Source organism: Copadichromis virginalis, linkage group LG7 (assembly GCF_057382275.1).
Source record: "Copadichromis virginalis isolate Kocher_CV1m ecotype Utaka linkage group LG7, C_Virginalis_male_GT1.1, whole genome shotgun sequence".
NCBI classification, from domain to species: Eukaryota; Metazoa; Chordata; class Actinopteri; order Cichliformes; family Cichlidae; genus Copadichromis; species Copadichromis virginalis.
Genome location: NC_140624.1, coordinates 40,758,608 through 40,778,279, shown reverse-complemented (window position 1 = coordinate 40,778,279; position 19,672 = coordinate 40,758,608). Strand labels below are relative to the sequence as shown.

The following is a 19,672-nucleotide window of genomic DNA, read 5'->3' as shown; positions in this document are numbered from 1 at the left end:
CTTTCAACTTATTTCTATTTCTTTTTAGTTTGTCTGATAAATGTGGACCAGAGGAGCGGAAGCCTTTATTGGGTGTCATGTCATCGAAACACCATCGGAACAATCACAGCTGACAGCTACCACCCAAAGCAGCTTTACTACACGACAAAGCAGATTAAAAACTTGTATCTGGACTGGCTGCGGGGTACCATCATCTGGCTAGAAGAAGATCGAATTCTCAGCATGAGCATGTTGGGAGGTGACGCTAAAGAGCTGCTGCACATAGCTGGAGGAGTGAGTGGGGGCATCGCTTTTGACCTCAGGGCTAATAGCCTGCTGTGGAACTCAAAAATGGCAGGTTAGTTTTATCGTTGGATTGGTGTGTGGAAGCTTGTTATGATGCCTGGGGATAATAAATACATTTTTGGGGGGTTAGTTATATCAAAATTTCAGCTTATGAACTCAAACTTTGGAGAAAATAACTTAAAATCTCCAAACCACACTCATTCAGATTTGTTTTGCATACTTGCAAATCTCAGGATTTGCAAACCACATAAAAATGATGAACTTGTCACCTCACAGACTTTAATGTTGCCTTTAATTAAGACTTTTTTTTTTTTATGACAGGCTTAACAACATTAAGTTTGCTGCGAGAGAGAAGCCACCAAGCTGGAAGAAGATGGAAGATTTCGGGCTCAGTTGTAGCTGCCCTCGAGCCTTTTCTCTTGTCAGTTTCAGACAACGTAATGACTCTGTGGGATCAGCGTGATGGGAGCCCCATTCAAGATGCAGCTGTGACGGGTCATGTGATCAGAGTAATCACTGCTCCCATAGATATTCAGACAGTTCAGAGTAAGATCATCTGTCACAGCAGAAACAGATTTATATAGCACTTTGACATTTTTCTGGTATGCATGATCATCTCATTAATTCCATTGCATTGTCTTTACATTCTCAAGCCTGCAGGAAACCATCGTTTTTGTGCAGACACTCATCAGTCTGCCTCTCAGAAGCTCAGCTGTGTGACGGGAAAAAGGACTGCCCGGAAGGAGATGACGAGTTTTGTCCTGGGGCTTGTCTGTCTATAGGTAAATGCCCAAGCTGACATTCTTGTTATAACTGGCGATGCAGCTCAAAAACATATTGAGACTTACTGATAGGTTTTTCGATTTCAGAGGAGTTCGAATGCCAGGACCGGAGCAGTTGCCTTTCCAGACGTCTTGTGTGTGATGGTCGGTCTGATTGTACCGATGGCTCGGATGAGGCTGATTGTCCAACTGCAGCTCCTCGTACAAGTCGGTCAAATGTGATGAAATGTCGCATAGGCTCAAAGCCATGTGAAGATGGCAAAGACTGTGTTTTATATAGTCACGTGTGTGATGGAGAGGACGACTGTGCGGATGGATCAGATGAACTGGGCTGCGGTGAGTTTCCTAAAACAAAATCAACCGTTTTTTGATTAGCGATGTGATGTTTTGGTGTACGTTTAGTTTTTGGCTTTGTAATGCATTTTATTATTTCGTTAGTATTCTTGTCACTGTGTTTAACGTATGACACCTTATTTGTCTTTTAAAGATGCCCTGCAACAGAACATGACTACCACAAGAACTAATATGGACCAATCAAACAAAACTCCAGGTCCTACCACTCTTTCTCCTCGAGCTCTCCTGGCCTGCACCAGTCCCTCTGTCCTCTGTCCTTCTTCTGCTTACCTCTGCATATCTCCAGACCAGTTCTGCAATGGACATAGTGACTGCCCTGACGGCTTTGATGAAAAGAACTGCGTAAAAAGTTGCCCCTCAAAAAGTAAGCACCAAATCAGTATTTCATTTTCTCAGTTTAAAAATATTTAGCATTTTATGTCTTCAAAAGTTTGACACTGTATGTCCTGTTTAATAATTTTATTCCAGATGACTTTCTTTGCAAAGATCATCGCGGCTGCGTATCTAAAAGCCTGGTTTGTGACGGTGAATTTCATTGCTACGACGGCTCTGATGAGGTCGACTGTTCGAGTGCAGCCACGGCTGCTCCTGGGAGAAACATTCTGAAATGCCGTTTGGGGTTCACAGTCTGCAAAGATGGGAATCAGTGTGTCCTCAATATCAGCGTCTGTGATGGAGAGAAAGACTGTCAAGATGGATCAGATGAAGAACGATGCAGTTAGTATCTATGCCAAGTTTCTTTTCAAGTTTTATATATTGCCGTTAAAATAATTTTAAATTTCTGCTTCTTGGTGTCATTTTTCTAGATGTTGCAGAGAGAGATTCTACAATGCAAATAGAGAGACAGCCCTCAAATGATTCTCCTGTACTCCTCACACCGTCCATTAAACCTCACTACAGGCTACCTTGCAGCAGTCCTTCAATTCTGTGTCCAGATTCCTCTTTGTGCATTAAACCAGCACAGATATGTGATGGAAGAAAAGACTGCCATGATGGATCTGATGAGAACTGTGTGAAAGGGTGTCCTTTTGAGGACTTTCTCTGCAAGGACCGAAGGAGCTGTGTCTCCAAGAGTCTGGTCTGTGATGGACTGTTTCAGTGCCAGGATGGATCAGATGAACTGAACTGTCCGACTGTGACCGCTCCTGCAGCTCAAAATGTGCTGCAGTGCCACAGGAACGCAAAGATGTGTAGTGATGGCACAGAGTGTGTTTTACTCAGCCACGTATGTGATGGAGAGAAAGACTGCATGGATGGATCTGATGAAGAAGGATGTCCAGGAATTTGCAAAAAAGGTTGTTTCACTTTAAACTTTATATTTAATCTTTCCGTGATGTAATGAACTTAATATTATTGAAACTGATCAGAACTTTTATTCTTTAAACCTGTACATGTGAGGTTGCAGATGCAAATGGCTTCGTCCATGATTGTCTTCTTTCTACCCCAGGTGAGTTTCAGTGTGCCCATGGGAAAATGTGCATCCCTGAGGTTCAGGTGTGTGATGGGAGGTTCCAGTGTCAGGACCATTCAGATGAAGCTGACTGCCAGAAACCAATCAAGAGCTGTGAGCATCGTTGTGCTGACGGGAAGCGCTGCATCCCAAAGAAGTTCCTGTGTGATGGAGAAAAAGACTGTGTGGATGGCTCAGATGAAGTGGGCTGCAGTAAGTACTGAGAAGCTGCACGAAGGAAACCAGAAGATTCAAATGAACCAAACCTAGTTTTTATAAGTTTCACATTGCTGCTGCATGCTGAACCTAACACAGGTTTTTCTTTCCAGATCAGGCTGCTGCTCCATCATCAGAGTCTCCTGTCTTCACTGCATCACCTTGCGTTGCTCCTTCAGTTCTCTGCCCTGGATCATCACTGTGTATCTCTCAAAATCAGCTGTGTGATGGACAAAGAGACTGCCCTGATGGATCTGATGAAAATGACTGTGCGGTCCATTGTGTAAACCCAAGTAAGTGCTTGAATGTGCCATGGAAAAAAAGGCTTAGTCTACACATTTAGCCAAGAAATAAAGACATGAGTTTTGAAAAAGTTATATTTTTTTCTGATCTGTAAGGTAGATTGTTTTTTCCCTCCATAGCTGACTTTCTCTGCAAAGACCATATGGGCTGTGTCTCCAAGAGTCTGGTCTGTGATGGACGCCGTCATTGCCAGGATGGATCGGATGAACTGAACTGTCCGACTGTGACCGCTCCTGCAGCTAAAGATGTGCTGCAGTGCCGCAGGAACGCAAAGATGTGTAGTGATGGCACAGAGTGTGTTTTACTCAGCCACGTATGTGACGGAGAGAAAGACTGCATGGATGGATCTGATGAAGAAGGATGTCCAGGAATTTGCAAAAAAGGTTTGGGTTTTTTTCCCCCACTTTAAATGTCATTTATTTAACTGTTTATTGTTTAAACTTTTATTTTATTGCTTAAAAGAAATTGTATTTAAAGTCACATCAACACGTGTACTTTCAAGTGGAGTTGTGAGATCAGCTGATTGTCATTACTTTCTTTCCATCCCAGGTGAGTTTCAGTGTGCCCATGGGAAAATGTGCATCCCTGAGGTTCAGGTGTGTGATGGGAGGTTCCAGTGTCAGGACCATTCAGATGAAGCTGACTGCCAGAAACCAATCAAGAGCTGTGAGCATCGTTGTGCTGACGGGAAGCGCTGCATCCCAAAGAAGTTCCTGTGTGATGGAGAAAAAGACTGTGTGGATGGCTCAGATGAAGTGGGCTGCAGTAAGTACTGAAAACTAAAACTGGAATAGCAAAGCAGAGTAACTGAATGTTTCAATAAGGTTTATTTGATGTTGTCCCAGGTTACAAAATGAAACACCAGTTTAATAGTTTCCTTTCTTTGCAGACTACAACACTGCAACAACCAAGGCTCCTGCTTTTCCTTTTGCTTCACCGTGCACTCCTCCTTCAGTTCTCTGCCCTCGATCGTCACTGTGCATTGCTAAACATCAGCTGTGTGATGGACAAAGAGACTGCCCTGATGGATCTGATGAAAATGACTGTGCGGTCCATTGTGTAAACCCAAGTAAGTGCTTGAATGTGCCATGAAGAAAAGGCTTAGTCTACACATTTAGCCAAGAAATAAAGACATGAGTTTTGAAAAAGTTATATTTTGATCTGTAAGGTAGATTGTTATGCTTGTTTTTTTTTCTCCATAGCTGACTTTCTCTGTAAGGACCATATGGGCTGTGTCTCCAAGAGTCTGGTCTGTGATGGACGCCGTCATTGCCAGGATGGATCAGATGAGCTGAACTGTCCTAGTGTGACCGCTCCTGCAGCTCAAGATGAGCTGCAGTGCCGCAGGAACGCAAAGATGTGTAGTGATGGCACAGAGTGTGTTTTACTCAGCCACGTATGTGATGGAGAGAAAGACTGCATGGATGGATCTGATGAGAATGACTGTGCGGTCCAGTGTGTAAACCCAAGTAAGTGCTTGAATTGCTATGAAAAAAGGCTTGGTCTACAGAATCTAGCTAATTATTTAAGATGTGATTTTAATTGTCAGACAGTTTTAAAAATAATAATCATTTTGAATATTTATTCAGTCTCATAGCTGTTCTGTATAAGCATAAGTAGTTTGGAGGCAGTTTTTTATTTTTTTTATTTTTTATATACATCTTCAGCTTGGTATCTTTGTTTTGTTTTTTGATTTTTGTTTTTTCCCCTCTCCATAGCTGACTTCCTCTGCAAGGACCATATGGGCTGTGTCTCCAAGAGTCTGGTCTGTGATGGACTCTCTCATTGTCAAGATAGATCGGATGAACTGAACTGTCAGAGTGTGGCCGCTCCTGCAGCTAAAGATGATGTGCTGCAGTGCCATAGAAATGCAAAGATGTGTAGTGATGGCACGGAGTGTGTTTTACTCAGCCACGTATGTGACGGAGAGAAAGACTGCATGGATGGATCTGATGAAGAAGGATGTCCAGGAATTTGCAAAAAAGGTTGTTTCACTTTACATGTAATCTTTCTGTGTCTGAAAATAGCTTTTTGACCCTGACAGAGTGAACTTAATGTTATTGAAAATGATAACATCTGTTTTACTTTAAAACTTGTACATGTGAGGGTGCAAATGCAAGCGACTTCATCCTTGATTGTCTTCTTTCTACCCCAGGTGAGTTTCAGTGTGCCCATGGGAAAATGTGCATCCCCGAGGTTCAGGTGTGTGATGGGAGGTTCCAGTGTCAGGACCATTCAGATGAAGCTGACTGCCAGAAACCAATCAAGAGCTGTGAGCATCGTTGTGCTGACGGGAAGCGCTGCATCCCAAAGAAGTTCCTGTGTGATGGAGAAAAAGACTGTGTGGATGGCTCAGATGAAGTGGGCTGCAGTAAGTACTGAGAAGCTGCAATAGCAAATGAATCTAACAAAGCAAATTTACTATAAATTTTTTTTTGATTTTTCTATTGTCTTAACTCTTGCTAATAGATTAATAGACATTACATGCTAAAGCTAACAGTTTGTTCTTTCCAGATCAGGCTGCTGCTCCATCAAAGTCTCCTGTCTTTACTGCATCACCTTGCGTTGCTCCTTCAGTTCTCTGCCCTGGATCATCACTGTGTATCTCTCAAAATCAGCTCTGTGATGGACAAAGAGACTGCCCTGATGGTTTTGACGAAAACGGCTGTGCTGTCCAGTGTGAAAACCCAAGTAAGTGGTTAAATTACCATAAAGAAAGGTAGCATCATTCATGCAGCCACATCCAAACTTGGATGTGCACTTGCTGTTTGAAAGATTCAAAGAGAAGGTGAAGTTCTTTATTTTGAATCATGTTTGTATTTTCATCAAGCATCATAGGCGCTCTGATATCTTGTAGAAGCAGCTTACATTAAATCCTTCAAGTGTTGTCTCCAGTGTTATATAGCCACCTCTGTGCTTCTCAAACTTGCACCTTTTTGTTCCTGCACATCAGATGACTTCTTGTGCAGCAACCAGAAAAAATGTGTCCCTGGAATGCAAGTGTGCGACGGCCGAGCCCAGTGTCCCGATGGCTCTGACGAGAAGCTCTGTCAATCACCAAATCCTACTGCCACCTGTAAGATGCGGTTAATCAAAGAAAATGTGTGACTTGATCGTTTGCTTGCCCAAACAGTCTGCCCTTTAACGCATAATGTTCTCTCTGTCAAGCCTCCATGAGTGGCTTCGGCACCAGACAAACTCCTCTCAGATGCCGCATTGGTTTCAAACGATGTAAAAATGGCCATGAGTGCGTTATGTACAGCCATGTGTGTGATGGGGAGAAGGATTGCAGTGACGGCTCAGATGAAGAGGGATGTGTGGCTGGTAATTTCTAAGTGTATAATTTTCATATTATTTGTATCATTTCTTGTATTCATCTGTTGAATTATTTTAAAGACTGATTGTAGTGAGCTAGTAATAGATGGAACACTATAAAGTACTTCCATGTGCCCTTTAGTTAAAGCAACTATATTAATTTATAATGCAGAAATGGTATCTTGAAGTCTACAGCACTGCTGATTCATTTCATTTAATATTTTTGTAGACGGTGCCAGTATGGCTACTGACACAGGAACACTCGGCTCAACTGTATCTCCTTCCGTCAACTTTCGCACAGAGCAGCCTTGCATCAGTCCTTCAATTCTGTGTCCAGATTCCACTTTGTGCATAGAACCAGCACAGATATGTGATGGAAAACAAGACTGCCCCGATGGCTCCGATGAGAAGTGCGTGAAGAAGTGTCCTGATGACAGAGACTTTCTCTGCAAGGACCGAAGGGGCTGTGTCTCCAAGAGTCTGGTCTGTGATGGACTCTCTCATTGTCAAGATAGATCGGATGAACTGAACTGTCCTAGTGCAGCCGCTCCTGCAGCTCAAGATGATGTGCTGCAGTGCCATAGGAACGCAAAGATGTGTAGTGATGGCACAGAGTGTGTTTTACTCAGCCACGTATGTGATGGAGAGAAAGACTGCATGGATGGATCTGATGAAGAAGGATGTCAAAATACTTGCAAAAGAGGTTTGGTTTTTTGGTTTATTTCTTTATTTTTCCAATTTAAACTTCATTTAGTTCATCTTTTAAATGTCTGAGCTTTGTTTTTTGATGATGATGATATGAGCTTAATGTTGCCTTGTTTAAACCTGTACATGTGAGGTTGCAGATGCAAATGGCTTCGTCCATGATTGTCTTCTTTCTACCCCAGGTGAGTTTCAGTGTGCCCATGGGAAAATGTGCATTCCCGAGGCTCAGGTGTGTGATGGGAGGTGGCAGTGTCAGGACCATTCAGATGAAGCTGACTGCCAGAAACCAATCAAGAGCTGTGAGCATCGTTGTGCTGACGGGAAGCGCTGCATCCCAAAGAAGTTCCTGTGTGATGGAGAAAAAGACTGTGTGGATGGCTCAGATGAAGTGGGCTGCAGTAAGTATTGAGAAGCTGCACGAAGGAAACCAGAAGATTCAAATGAACCAAACCTAGTTTTTATAAGTTTCACATTGCTGCTGCATGCTGAACCTAACACAGGTTTTTCTTTCCATCATTTTTCTGCTCCATCATCAGAGTCTCCTGTCTTCACTGCATCACCTTGCGTTGCTCCTTCAGTTCTCTGCCCTGGATCATCACTGTGTATCTCTCAAAATCAGCTGTGTGATGGACAAAGAGACTGCCCTGATGGATCTGATGAAAATGACTGTGCGGTCCATTGTGTAAACCCAAGTAAGTGCTTGAATGTGCCATGGAAAAAAAGGCTTAGTCTACACATTTAGCCAAGAAATAAAGACATGAGTTTTGAAAAAGTTATATTTTGATCTGTAAGGTAGATTGTTATGCTTGTTTTTTTTCTCCATAGCTGACTTTCTCTGTAAGGACCATATGGGCTGTGTCTCCAAGAGTCTGGTCTGTGATGGACGCCGTCATTGCCAGGATGGATCGGATGAACTGAACTGTCCGACTGTGACCGCTCCTGCAGCTCAAGATGATGTGCTGCAGTGCCATAGAAATGCAAAGATGTGTAGTGATGGCACAGAGTGTGTTTTACTCAGCCACGTATGTGATGGAGAGAAAGACTGCATGGATGGATCTGATGAAGAAGGATGTCCAGGAATTTGCAAAAAAGGTTTGGGTTTTTTTCCCCCACTTTAAATGTCATTTATTTAACTGTTTATTGTTTAAACTTTTATTTTATTGCTTAAAAGAAATTGTATTTAAAGTCACATCAACACGTGTACTTTCAAGTGGAGTTGTGAGATCAGCTGATTGTCATTACTTTCTTTCCATCCCAGGTGAGTTTCAGTGTGCCCATGGGAAAATGTGCATCCCTGAGGCTCAGGTGTGTGATGGGAGGTTCCAGTGTCAGGACCATTCAGATGAAGCTGACTGCCAGAAACCAATCAAGAGCTGTGAGCATCGTTGTGCTGACGGGAAGCGCTGCATCCCAAAGAAGTTCCTGTGTGATGGAGAAAAAGACTGTGTGGATGGCTCAGATGAAGTGGGCTGCAGTAAGTACTGAAAACTAAAACTGGAATAGCAAAGCAGAGTAACTGAATGTTTCAATAAGGTTTATTTGATGTTGTCCCAGGTTACAAAATGAAACACCAGTTTAATAGTTTCCTTTCTTTGCAGACTACAACACTGCAACAACCAAGGCTCCTGCTTTTCCTTTTGCTTCACCGTGCACTCCTCCTTCAGTTCTCTGCCCTCGATCGTCACTGTGCATTGCTAAACATCAGCTGTGTGATGGACAAAGAGACTGCCCTGATGGATCTGATGAAAACGGCTGTATGGTTCATTGCGAAAACTCAAGTAAGAGTAGAAGTTACTATGGAGAAAGCTACCAGAATTCACTCTAGGGGAGTTTTTTTTTAAAATGAAGTGCTTGGTTGTGAGCTTTGAAATCCTAAATAACCTTTTTTGTTCCTGCATATCAGATGACTTCTTGTGCAGTGACCACAAACAGTGTATCCCTGAAATGCAATTGTGCGACGGCCAAGCCCAGTGTCCCGACGGCTCTGACGAGAAGCACTGTCAGTCACCAAATCCCACCTGTAAGTCGAGACAGAAAGCAGACCAGCACATGCAACTGGGAAATTACAGGAATATTATATTGATCCTTCTCCCTCCACTTGTAGTTCTAGCTAAACAAAAACCCCAACTCACAGCTGATGCACTTTCTACACCCAATAGCAACCATAGTTTGAAACATCATACTAACTAAAACATACACTGCTAAACCAACAACTGAAAACAAAACTAGAAAATCTCCTAATTTGCTGTTACTTTGCTCACCTTTCAATCTAAGCTAGTTTCTTTTGATTTGTTATTTTTCTCTTTGCCAAGCCTCTGACGAGCTCAGCACCAGATCGACTCCTCTGAAGTGCCGCAATGGTTTTAAGCTGTGCGACGACGGCCTGGAGTGCGTCATGTACAGCCACTTATGTGATGGAGAAAAGGACTGCAAGGACGGGTCAGATGAAGAGGGATGTGCTATTCAGTGTAAAGCAGGTGCCTTATATATATTTTTTTTTTCTTTTTTTTTTTCCCTTTTGAGTTGGAAAAATACTGATCCAAGGTTTTAATGGCAGGAAACATGTCTGATTATCTTGAAGGAAAATGGTCTTTCTCTTTCCCAGGTGAGTTCCAGTGTTCCCATGGGAAAAAATGCCTCCCACAAGAGCGAGTGTGTGACGGGCAAAATGACTGTCTGGACCGATCTGATGAAACTGACTGCTCAGTTATGATTGAGGGCTGCCATCAGCGCTGTGATAATAATACTCGCTGCATACCAAAGAGCTTCCTGTGTGATGGAGAGAGAGATTGTGCTAATGGGTCAGATGAGGAAAACTGTGGTGGGTGCCTTTCAGAAATTTCAGAAAAGCAAAGCATGCAAACGTGAAATTACATCCACGTTTATTTTCCTCTTTCCAGGTTTGGTGTCCTGTGCGGATCATCAGTATCGATGCGTTAGCGGTCAGTGCGTGTCTGAGGCACTGAGATGTGACGGATATGCCGACTGCAGTGACGGCTCTGATGAGCTGCACTGCTCGAGGCCCCCACGCTGCCTCACACAACTCCGATGCCCACACACTCATGAGTGTTTGCAGAAAGAGTGGCTCTGCGATGGCGAGGACGACTGCCAGGATGGTTCAGACGAGAAGGTGGGGAATGAAAGTCAAGTACATCTTGATTTGTCGAGCTAAGAAGAAAGGGAATGCTTAGAAAAACAGAGCAAAGCGTGTAATCATTATCATTTCTGTCCAGAACTGCAATGCTCCTCCAGCAAAGTGCTTAAAGTTCCAGTGGCAGTGTGGAGACAGCATTCAGTGCGTTCCTCTGTCATGGAGGTGTGATGGGAGGAAGGACTGTTACAATGGCATCGACGAGGAAAAATGTAAGCATGTTCACTGTTGATGTCATAGTTCATTGGACGGATTCACACACATTTGATTAGTTAGAAGGGGAACTCATCATTTTCAAAGTGACTGTAATTTGAATCCCTAATTTGTGCATTTTTATTTTTAATGAGTAAGAGTATGCCTGTGGTGCTTCAAATGACCCACATTTTTGCCCATTAAAATGAGAGAATTTCTATCCTAAAAACCTCTTTTCTGTTTCTGGATGTTTTTAAACTAGAGGAAATCCTCGGTTTTATTCACTGTTGGGAAGCTGTGTAGTTAGAAAACAAATTACACACATTCACCATTAATTTTAATTGTATTTTTCATCTATTAATCTTCACAGGTAGCCAGAAAATATGCCCTTCTCATCTTTACCAGTGTGGCAGTGGAGAGTGTGTGGACACTAACCTGGTGTGTAATGGCGTCACTAACTGTGCTGATGGGTCAGATGAGGGTGTGAATTGTGTGCAGCACAGCTGCTCCAGTCCATCGGCTCCCTTATGCGACCACAGCTGTATCAGCACACCGTATGGTCCGGTCAGTGCAGAACAATGTGTATTTGGTTATCTGGCAATTTCTCATAAATGGTAACTATATGTATCATCACATCTCTGCTGAACTTATCCTGGAAATGTCATCTTCCCGTATTTTTCCAGAAGTGCTACTGTGCTGCGGGTTTCAGACTGATGTCCAGAGCCACACACTGTGTGGACATCGATGAGTGTACAACAACACCTCATGCCGTATGCAACCACATTTGTCGGAACACCCGTGGATCCTACAGCTGTCATTGCCACCCTGGCTTCTACCTGGAACCTGATAACAAAAGCTGCAAGACGAAAGGTGCAGTTGGTCTGGATGCATTCTGTCTCTAAATGACTCTTTCTCCATCATTTTGTCACTATTACCACATCAGGAACATCACTGTCACTTTTTTCCCCCACTAAAATCAGTTATATTTTTCATAACATAGGCTCATCTGGGCAAAAGGCACTAACAGTCAAAACCTATTGTGTCAAAACATACAAAGTCAGTCACTTCAAGTATTGTTCATACACAAAAGGAGATGTACATGATTTATTTGAAATGTGACAGTATGATTGCTGAATGTCAGAAAAGCAAAATTAAACTATATTTATCAGAGAACACGGGGGGAAAAACAGACTGAGGCCATGGAACAAACTACTGTATATTACATCAAAGTCCCACTGCACTGAGCTACTCCTAACTTGCAAACGGCAGCAACTCTATGTATTTATGCATTGTAGACAGGATCAAGACAAGCTACGTTCAAACTGGGCATCAGATTGTGGAAGAAAAGTGATTTTAATAACCAGGCAGGCTAGTCTGTGTATTAAGAAAATGCCATGACAATTTCTAGGGTATACAGAGAAGGGTCACAAAAGAGAAACTATCCAGTGACAAGCAGCTCTCTGGGTGAAAATGCCTTGTTGATGTCAGAGAACAATGGCCAGACTACTTTAAACTAATAACTCAAATAACCGCTTGGTGCAACCAAGCTATGCAGAAGAGCATCTCTGAGCACACATGTCGAACCTTGAAGCAGATGGACTACAGTAGCAGAAGACCACACTAGGTGCCACTCCTGTCAGCTAAATATAGGAAACTACAATTTAAGCTACAGTTCACACAGGCTCACCAAAACTGGACAACAGAAGATTGGAAAAAACACTGTTCACAAAAACCCTCCATGGTCACCAGATTTCAATCCTATAGAGCAGTGGTTCTCAAACTTTAGTAGTATAGGCCTATTTAACACCACATACAGTTTACACAGACAATTTTATTTCTTATATGAGTGTTATTTATTGTAACTGTCATAAACAGGATGTGACATAATGATAAAAATAACACCTGTACTGCATTAAAACATTCACAGCAGGTGGGATATCCAATCTTTAAGTGATGACCTGATGAACCCTGCTCCCGGGTCCAAACTACTCTGAGTCTATTAAGGATGTTGTGTTTTTTTACATGTTTTAATGCTTTGAATCTTCTATTTAATCTGAACAAGCTCCTGAAAAAAGTCAGGGATCACTGTCGGCCTCTCTCTGTTTTTATTACCACTATTCATTTTAAAGCTCCGTTTTTAAAACCTTACGATGTAACTACAGCCCAGCCCATGCAGCAGTATGTTAATGACTAACCTTATATCTCAGTTGTTCTCCTGACTGAAGTTTGGTCCGTTTAGAGCATCCTGCCATGCGATTGAATTTGTCCCTAACTACCGCGAACCCTCACGTTAACCTTTATGGAGTGGAAAACGTTAGTATTCATCCTCCAGCGTCACTGTGTTTATATTATGCTAACTATAGCTGTGTAGCTAGCCACCACACAGCACATCATTATATACCAGCTAGCCCAACTTCAGTAACCCTACAAACGCCACTGCTGTTTCGTTTTCGGTCTTCATTCAGAAGCGATAGCAGAGCTGTATGTTTTAATTTTTGCTGTGGTGGTTAAGACGCTGGATTTTTGGCTTCGTGGTTCGTGCACGTTGAAGCCCAGTTTGCTCTGCATGGCATTTCAGCCAACAACACAAAATGCCATCGTGTGGTAGCCTCACTGGATCCGCTGTCCACTTGCCATTTGATGACCCTCGTCCGGGACCTCCCCACCCACCCAAGGGAAATACACCACTCTCAAGGTGCTGCTGCTGCCACATAATAGAAGTGGATCGCATTCTCACAAGCATCAGGTGCTTCGGCATCCACGCAATAGTTCCCGACTCACCGACGGCATCTCCCGCGCCCCCACCAATTCTCCCAGGGGTCTTCAACTCATCGATGGTGGCTGGGATTGCGGCACTGCGGAAAAAGGCCTGTGTTTTTTACCATCAGAGTGACAGAGCCGTGCTGCCTTTGCAGTTTTAAGGCCCAGGGAAACAAGCCCTTCAGCGCTCTGTAGCGGCTGTGATGATAAGGAAAGGCTGCTCTTCATAGAGGACTCGCGCTCTGAGACATTTTCTGATTGACTTCGGCTCCCAGAAGAGCTTCTGGTACTCTCGTGTCATCTTTGCATACCTCTACAATTGTATATAATTTAATCTTAAACAAAAATTGCAGATTTCCTGCGTACCACCAGAGAGAGCCCAAGTACCACTGGTGGTACACGTACCACAGTTTGAGAAAGACTGCTATAGAGCACCTTTGGGATGTGGTGTAGCAGAAGGTTTGCATCATGGATGTGCAGCCAGCAAATCTGCAGTAACTACGTGATGCCAGCATCTCAACACGGACCAGGAATGTTTCAGCACCTTGTTGAGTCTATGCCATGAAGAATTGAGCTTCAAACTATAAGCTTCCATAGTTTTTAGATGAGAAAGTAATCAACACATTAATAAAATGTATTTAGTAGTGACTTATGTTTAGAAAGTACAGACTTGGACAGTCTTTGGCCTTTAGTTTTTGTGTGCGTGGTTGTATCACTTCTACAGAAGACACACAAAAGTAACTTTGTCATGTTTCCTCCTAGATGAGCCCTTGCTTCTGGCATCAGTGCAGTCAGACTTGTTCCTGCTGGGAGTCCATAGTGGCACGCTGCGTCTCCTCACCTCTACCAGTCGACCCGCCTTCTCACTGGATTATCACTGGGTTCAACAAAGGATTTACTGGCTGAGCACTGACTACCAGAGCATCCGCTGGGTCGACATGAGAAACCCAGACAAAAGAGGAAACTTGGTCAAAGGTAAAATTTCGTAATCTGGGCCTGTGTGTGTGAATTTAAAAATTGGAAATGTAGTGAATCTACTTAATTTAGGACCTCACTGGACCTCACTTAAAAATATAGATAGATTCAGATGGTGAACCATCAGAATCTGAGATGCTGTTATTAAATCTCACAGGTGTGAAGTCTGATTTTATCGCAGTGGACTGGGTGGGTAAGAATTTATACTGGGTGGATGGCCTGGTTGGTCAAATTCTGGCAGTGAAACTCAGCAACGCCACAGTGAGGTCTCAGGACTGCACTGTGGTCCTGGGAGAAGATTTGGAGCAGCCAAGCTCCTTGGTTCTGCTGCCACATAAAGGGTGAGTTTCTCTGCTTTGTGCATTTATTTTGTAATACGAAAGCACTCCAGCTTCGACATCACAGACATGTATTGTATAATTAATGTTCTTAGGCTGATGCTGTGGTCTGAGATCGGCAGCACGCCTCAGATTAAGCAGTCTGGGATGGATGGTTCAGAGAGGAAGGTGGTTGTGAGCCACAGTTTGAGTTGGCCAGTCAGTTTGGCCTATGACCTCCTAGATAACAGAGTGTACTGGGCAGATGAGAAACTGCGCTGCATTGGCTCAGCCTCTCTGGATGGAGGCAACATCAAGGTATTTGAATGTCAAACCGCAAAACAAGTAGAACCCAGAGACATAAGAAAGGCAAAACATATGATGTGGTGTCTGAGATGCCTTTAATAGGCCATGTTACTAATAATCTGTCTTAAAGTTTATGATTATGGATAGTATCCCAGCAGTTATGCAATATCACAACACATGTGTTGTGATATAATGTAGTAATGGCTTTCTTTTACTAGATCATTCAGTTGGCTGAAACGCCAAACCCTTTCTCAGTGGTGGTCTTCAATGATCGTGTTTTCTGGTCTGACACAAAGAGAAGAGTCATACGCTCAGCTGACAAGAACACTGGGAAAGACCAAAAGGTTGTTCTGAAGAGACCGGGACAGCCATTTGGGCTAAAGGTGAACTCCGACAGTAAAATGAAGTCACGTTTGATCAAAGACTGTCACCGCTTATGAGTCTTAATGTTAAATCTTCTTCTCTCCCTAGCTGATGCATGCCCTTTCGCAGCCAGCTGTGCCCAGTCCTTGTGACCATCTGCGCTGCTCCCATATTTGCCTTCTGGCCCCCCCGGTGACGGGCAGATCAGCAGTATGTCGATGCCCGAAGGGTCTGCTGCTTTCCAAGGACAACATCACCTGCTCTTGGCCCAGGGATTCATCTTTCATCCTGCTCCTGTCTCAAAACACAATTTACCAGGTGACATGTTTTGTAGTGATGTTAAGGCCTTCCATCCTGCAAAACCCTTCTAGACAACACATTTAAGAAATTAGGTCTTCTGCTTTGTTCCACTTTAAATCGCACCTCCCTGCTACTGGCAGATTTACTTGCGCTCCTTGCGAAGGGATGGTATCGCCCTGAAAAAAATGCCAAACAGCAGAGTCTTGGCCCTCCCGGATATAAACGAAGCCATGGGGCTAGATATCTCCACCCAGGAGTTGTATGTGGCTTATGCGGGATCTGTGGATGTTCTGAAAATGGGAAGCTACAGGTCAAGACAAGGACTCACACCTGCTGGACAAGTCCTAAAGCTGAAGGTATGCTTAGGGCGAAAGTCTTGTATTTAATGGGAAAACAGTAGGATGTTAAACCCTGAAGATGTAACCATCTGACATTTAATTTAAAGTTAATAATCTAACTCTACATAATGGCTTTAGTTGGTGATTACATCAGCCTCAGCTCTCCAATAAGTGTCACTTTCTGGCGAAACTTTAAGTCTGGAAGCTATCCCTCTCTGTCTTATAAGGATGATTCGGTCACGGCTCTGGCAATTGACTGGGTGACCTCTAACCTCTACTGGAGCAGCAGCTCAAGGCCCAACATCCATGTGACATCCCGCAATGGTGGCTACACCACGTCTCTCCTGCAAGGATCACTGACGGTGAAGGCAGCACTTATCATATTTCTGCTCAGACGTGAGCGCTTACATCTGATGTTTTCATGGGTCTTCTCAGTCTGCTGTGATATTTGCCATTTGTTTTTATAAATGTTCTCGATCAAAGTTTATTTACTCGCTTTTTCTTTGGTGTAAACAGACTTCTAAATTGTTGTCAGTGAAGTTTTCACATTTGCAAGTATTGGTTCATATATAATAAAAATGTACTTTTAGCTACATCTTTATTGTATTACCAGTCCTAAAAATAATCCACATAGGAAAAGAGACTGCTAACACACACCTTGCTTTATGCTCCCTTCCTTGCCAACCCAATGACCTTCTCATGTTAAACGTTTAATGTTTAACAATTGTCTTTTCAGCTTGCCACATCCATCGCGTTACATCCCTCCTCAGGTCGACTTTGCTACACAGCAGTGGTCATGGCAGGTGGGAAGAGCCTGACGGAGGTGGTCTGTGCCTGGATGGATGGCCGGAACAAAGCAGTGCTGTGGGGAAAGTCGAGAGTCCCCAACTCCCTGGTGTTCGTTAATAATGGGACCAGAATCTACTGGGCTGACACTGGTGAACAGTTAAACGCACAATAAAACAAAAAACCTCCCACACACTCATAAAGACCGGGACAAATTTGCATTCAATTCCTCTGAGCAGTAACTCAACACAGGATCCTAATAAAGAAGTGGAAAAAACTGTATAGTAATGACATATATGAGATGAGAGTATTTTTCTTTGATAATCCTGTTTCTGTGTTTGCCTCATTTCTTTCTTCAGATGGAGTGATCAGCTCCATTGGAGTGGATGGTTTGGGATATAAACAGTTTAAGGCAGGACCTGATCTGATTATGTCCTTGACAATTACTGAGAACATCCTGTTCTGGGTCACACAGGGAAAGGGTAAGATACTTTTTGCTTTGATGTGTTTTCAAACACCTTGTTTAGTTGACATGACATCATATTCAGTGATACTAGCAAATGGCTGAAGTGCTAAGATATTTATTTGTACAAAGGCTAGTGTAGAGATTAATTTTTTATTTTATTTTTTGGAGGGGGGGTGTTTTTGTTTGTTTGGGGTCTTTTTCTTATTTGAATTTGTATATTAATGTTTTGTTGAAATGTATCTTTAGTATTTTATTTCAATTTGAAATGTTAAGATATTTGCATTTATATAAAGGTTTGAAAAATTTTTGGATGTTGTTTTACTGGCAATTGATGTGAAAAATTTCGTTACTTTGGGATTAAGTCAATGGGGTTTTCCTACCATTTCACTCTAATCACTTCATAGCCTTCTATCACCTTTGCTTCATCTTTCTTTTTCCCATTAAGGCAACAGTTGGCATAACAAACTAATTTAAATGTGAATAGTTTGATCTTTTTCTCTGCAGTCTCCACCATTCAAACACATCAAGAAATGAGTCCCCCTCCCCCCAGAACAGATTTGCTGATTTCTGTAGTATATTTTTTTTGGTTTTTTTAAATTGTACTTTTCAACTTGTGTAGATGTGACCAAGCTGTGGTTCAGTGATGGCCTCCAGCCTAAACAGTTGTGGTTTGAGACAAAGACCAGCGTGGTGGAAATCAGAGCTCACAGCAATGACACCCAGTCAGGTAGGTGGAAAAATAAGTTGACAGAAAGCAGTTGACAAAATATGGGACATGAATATTTTTACACTTCTGTCAACAGAAATTATCTCCCAGCTGTATGATGGTATGCATGAAAGCCTAGATTAAGCTTCTGCCAAAAAAGTATCAGTATGCCCAATTAGAGGTTTAGTACATCCTTCTCTTTACAAACCATATACTATGGTGCACTGTGGGGAAAAGTGGGTAGATTGCAGAATAAGTAGGTAGAACAGTTAGGACTACTGAGCGGACGCTATGTAATGCCACTATGAGAGAAGGTGAGGTATGACGGGCATGAGAAGAATCTGAATAAAGCACTGTTACAGGAAACCGAGAAGAGATGTTACAATAGCTGACGCCATTTCCAAAGTCAAAACTGGTTGCGGTATGATGCCAAAAAATTACATTTTTGGTTTCAGTCAGTCTCATAGAAGGCGAGAGGTATTGATCACATAATTTCAATGAAAGCAATCAATGCGTGTGTGTGTGTGTGTGTGTGTGTGTGTGTGTAATGTGTTGAAAACTAAAGCCATGTGCATTTAGCTTCTTTATGATAAGTATTCAAATGGAACAGATTGGCAAAGAGTGCGATAGTCAGGGAGATGAAGAAAGTGGGCAGGAGTGCTCTGAGGCTAGGTGTACGGCAAAGGAAAAGGCTCATCTTCAGTTTTATTTGAGGCTCGATAATCCTGCCTGACAAACAAAGAAGTGAACTGGTACGATTTCCAAGGAGGGAGATGCACAGAGCTGTCATAACTACAGAGGGATAAAATTGAGCTTTACAATGAAGATATGGGAAAGAGTTGTTGAGGCGAAGTTAAAGAGACTAGACAATTGGTGAGAAACAGTGTGACTTCATAATCTTAAAGAGCTCTATAGATGCTTTGAGACTGATGGAGAATTACAGAAGGACCTGCACACTCTTCATGGATCTAGAGAAAACACGTGATGGAGTGCTGAGGAAAAAAAACTGCAGTACTGCATGAGAAAAGTGGGTCTAGCAGAAGTATAAGAGTGGTGCAGGGCATTTGAGAGAGCAGTGAGACTGAGGTGAGGTTTGTGGTGGAATGACAGATGGGTTCAAAGTGGGGGTGGGATTGCATCAGGGCTCTGAGCCTCTTCTTATTTTGAATGGCGATGGGCAGGGCAATGATGAAGAGCTCCTCCGAAGACTGAACTCCTAGAGGAGAGCAGTTTGAGAACAGGTTTGTGATACATGTTTAGCCGCATTAAATGAAGGTGGTTGTTTGGGTTAGTGCGAACAGACTGCATCTGATTTTACAGTCGTTTTTGATGTCCATCACTGGTCGCCAGATCTATCAATTTCCTGTTGAAGAGCCGTGAGCTTCTCTTCCAAGATCTTATCCATATTATGTTCAATGAGTACAGCCTAAGTACTCACAGCCATCCCCATCGCTTCAGTCATAGCAGCTAGCCTTGTGGGGTTTTGAACAGCTGCAACTGCTTTCTTTAATCTTCGATAAGCCAGGGTCAAACCAGCTCTGATCAGCAAGAAGCTTGTTATCATGGTTCACAATAGGTAGATGTCTTCAATCGATAGTCCTG

General features: G+C 42.8%; 1 protein-coding gene across 1 annotated transcript in view; it reads left to right on the top strand.

Annotated features, from left to right (window-relative positions):
* lrp13b (low-density lipoprotein receptor related-protein 13 b) overlaps positions 1-19,672 on the top strand; it is a 29,256-nt gene that overhangs the window by 6,181 nt on the left and 3,403 nt on the right. Inside the window, exons 13-41 of the mRNA XM_085463375.1 lie at positions 29-337; positions 607-831; positions 939-1,067; positions 1,155-1,403; positions 1,555-1,785; positions 1,890-2,138; positions 2,228-2,716; positions 2,869-3,084; positions 3,201-3,380; positions 8,236-8,502; positions 8,669-8,884; positions 9,009-9,188; positions 9,314-9,430; positions 9,723-9,887; positions 10,016-10,231; positions 10,311-10,540; positions 10,644-10,773; positions 11,124-11,317; positions 11,437-11,623; positions 14,276-14,488; positions 14,646-14,829; positions 14,922-15,123; positions 15,330-15,494; positions 15,583-15,792; positions 15,915-16,130; positions 16,340-16,474; positions 16,849-17,050; positions 17,258-17,380; positions 17,984-18,091. Coding sequence (XP_085319501.1) covers positions 29-337; positions 607-831; positions 939-1,067; positions 1,155-1,403; positions 1,555-1,785; positions 1,890-2,138; positions 2,228-2,716; positions 2,869-3,084; positions 3,201-3,380; positions 8,236-8,502; positions 8,669-8,884; positions 9,009-9,188; positions 9,314-9,430; positions 9,723-9,887; positions 10,016-10,231; positions 10,311-10,540; positions 10,644-10,773; positions 11,124-11,317; positions 11,437-11,623; positions 14,276-14,488; positions 14,646-14,829; positions 14,922-15,123; positions 15,330-15,494; positions 15,583-15,792; positions 15,915-16,130; positions 16,340-16,474; positions 16,849-17,050; positions 17,258-17,380; positions 17,984-18,091 — 5,937 coding nt within the window. The remainder of the gene's footprint in view (positions 1-28; positions 338-606; positions 832-938; positions 1,068-1,154; positions 1,404-1,554; positions 1,786-1,889; positions 2,139-2,227; positions 2,717-2,868; positions 3,085-3,200; positions 3,381-8,235; positions 8,503-8,668; positions 8,885-9,008; positions 9,189-9,313; positions 9,431-9,722; positions 9,888-10,015; positions 10,232-10,310; positions 10,541-10,643; positions 10,774-11,123; positions 11,318-11,436; positions 11,624-14,275; positions 14,489-14,645; positions 14,830-14,921; positions 15,124-15,329; positions 15,495-15,582; positions 15,793-15,914; positions 16,131-16,339; positions 16,475-16,848; positions 17,051-17,257; positions 17,381-17,983; positions 18,092-19,672) is intronic.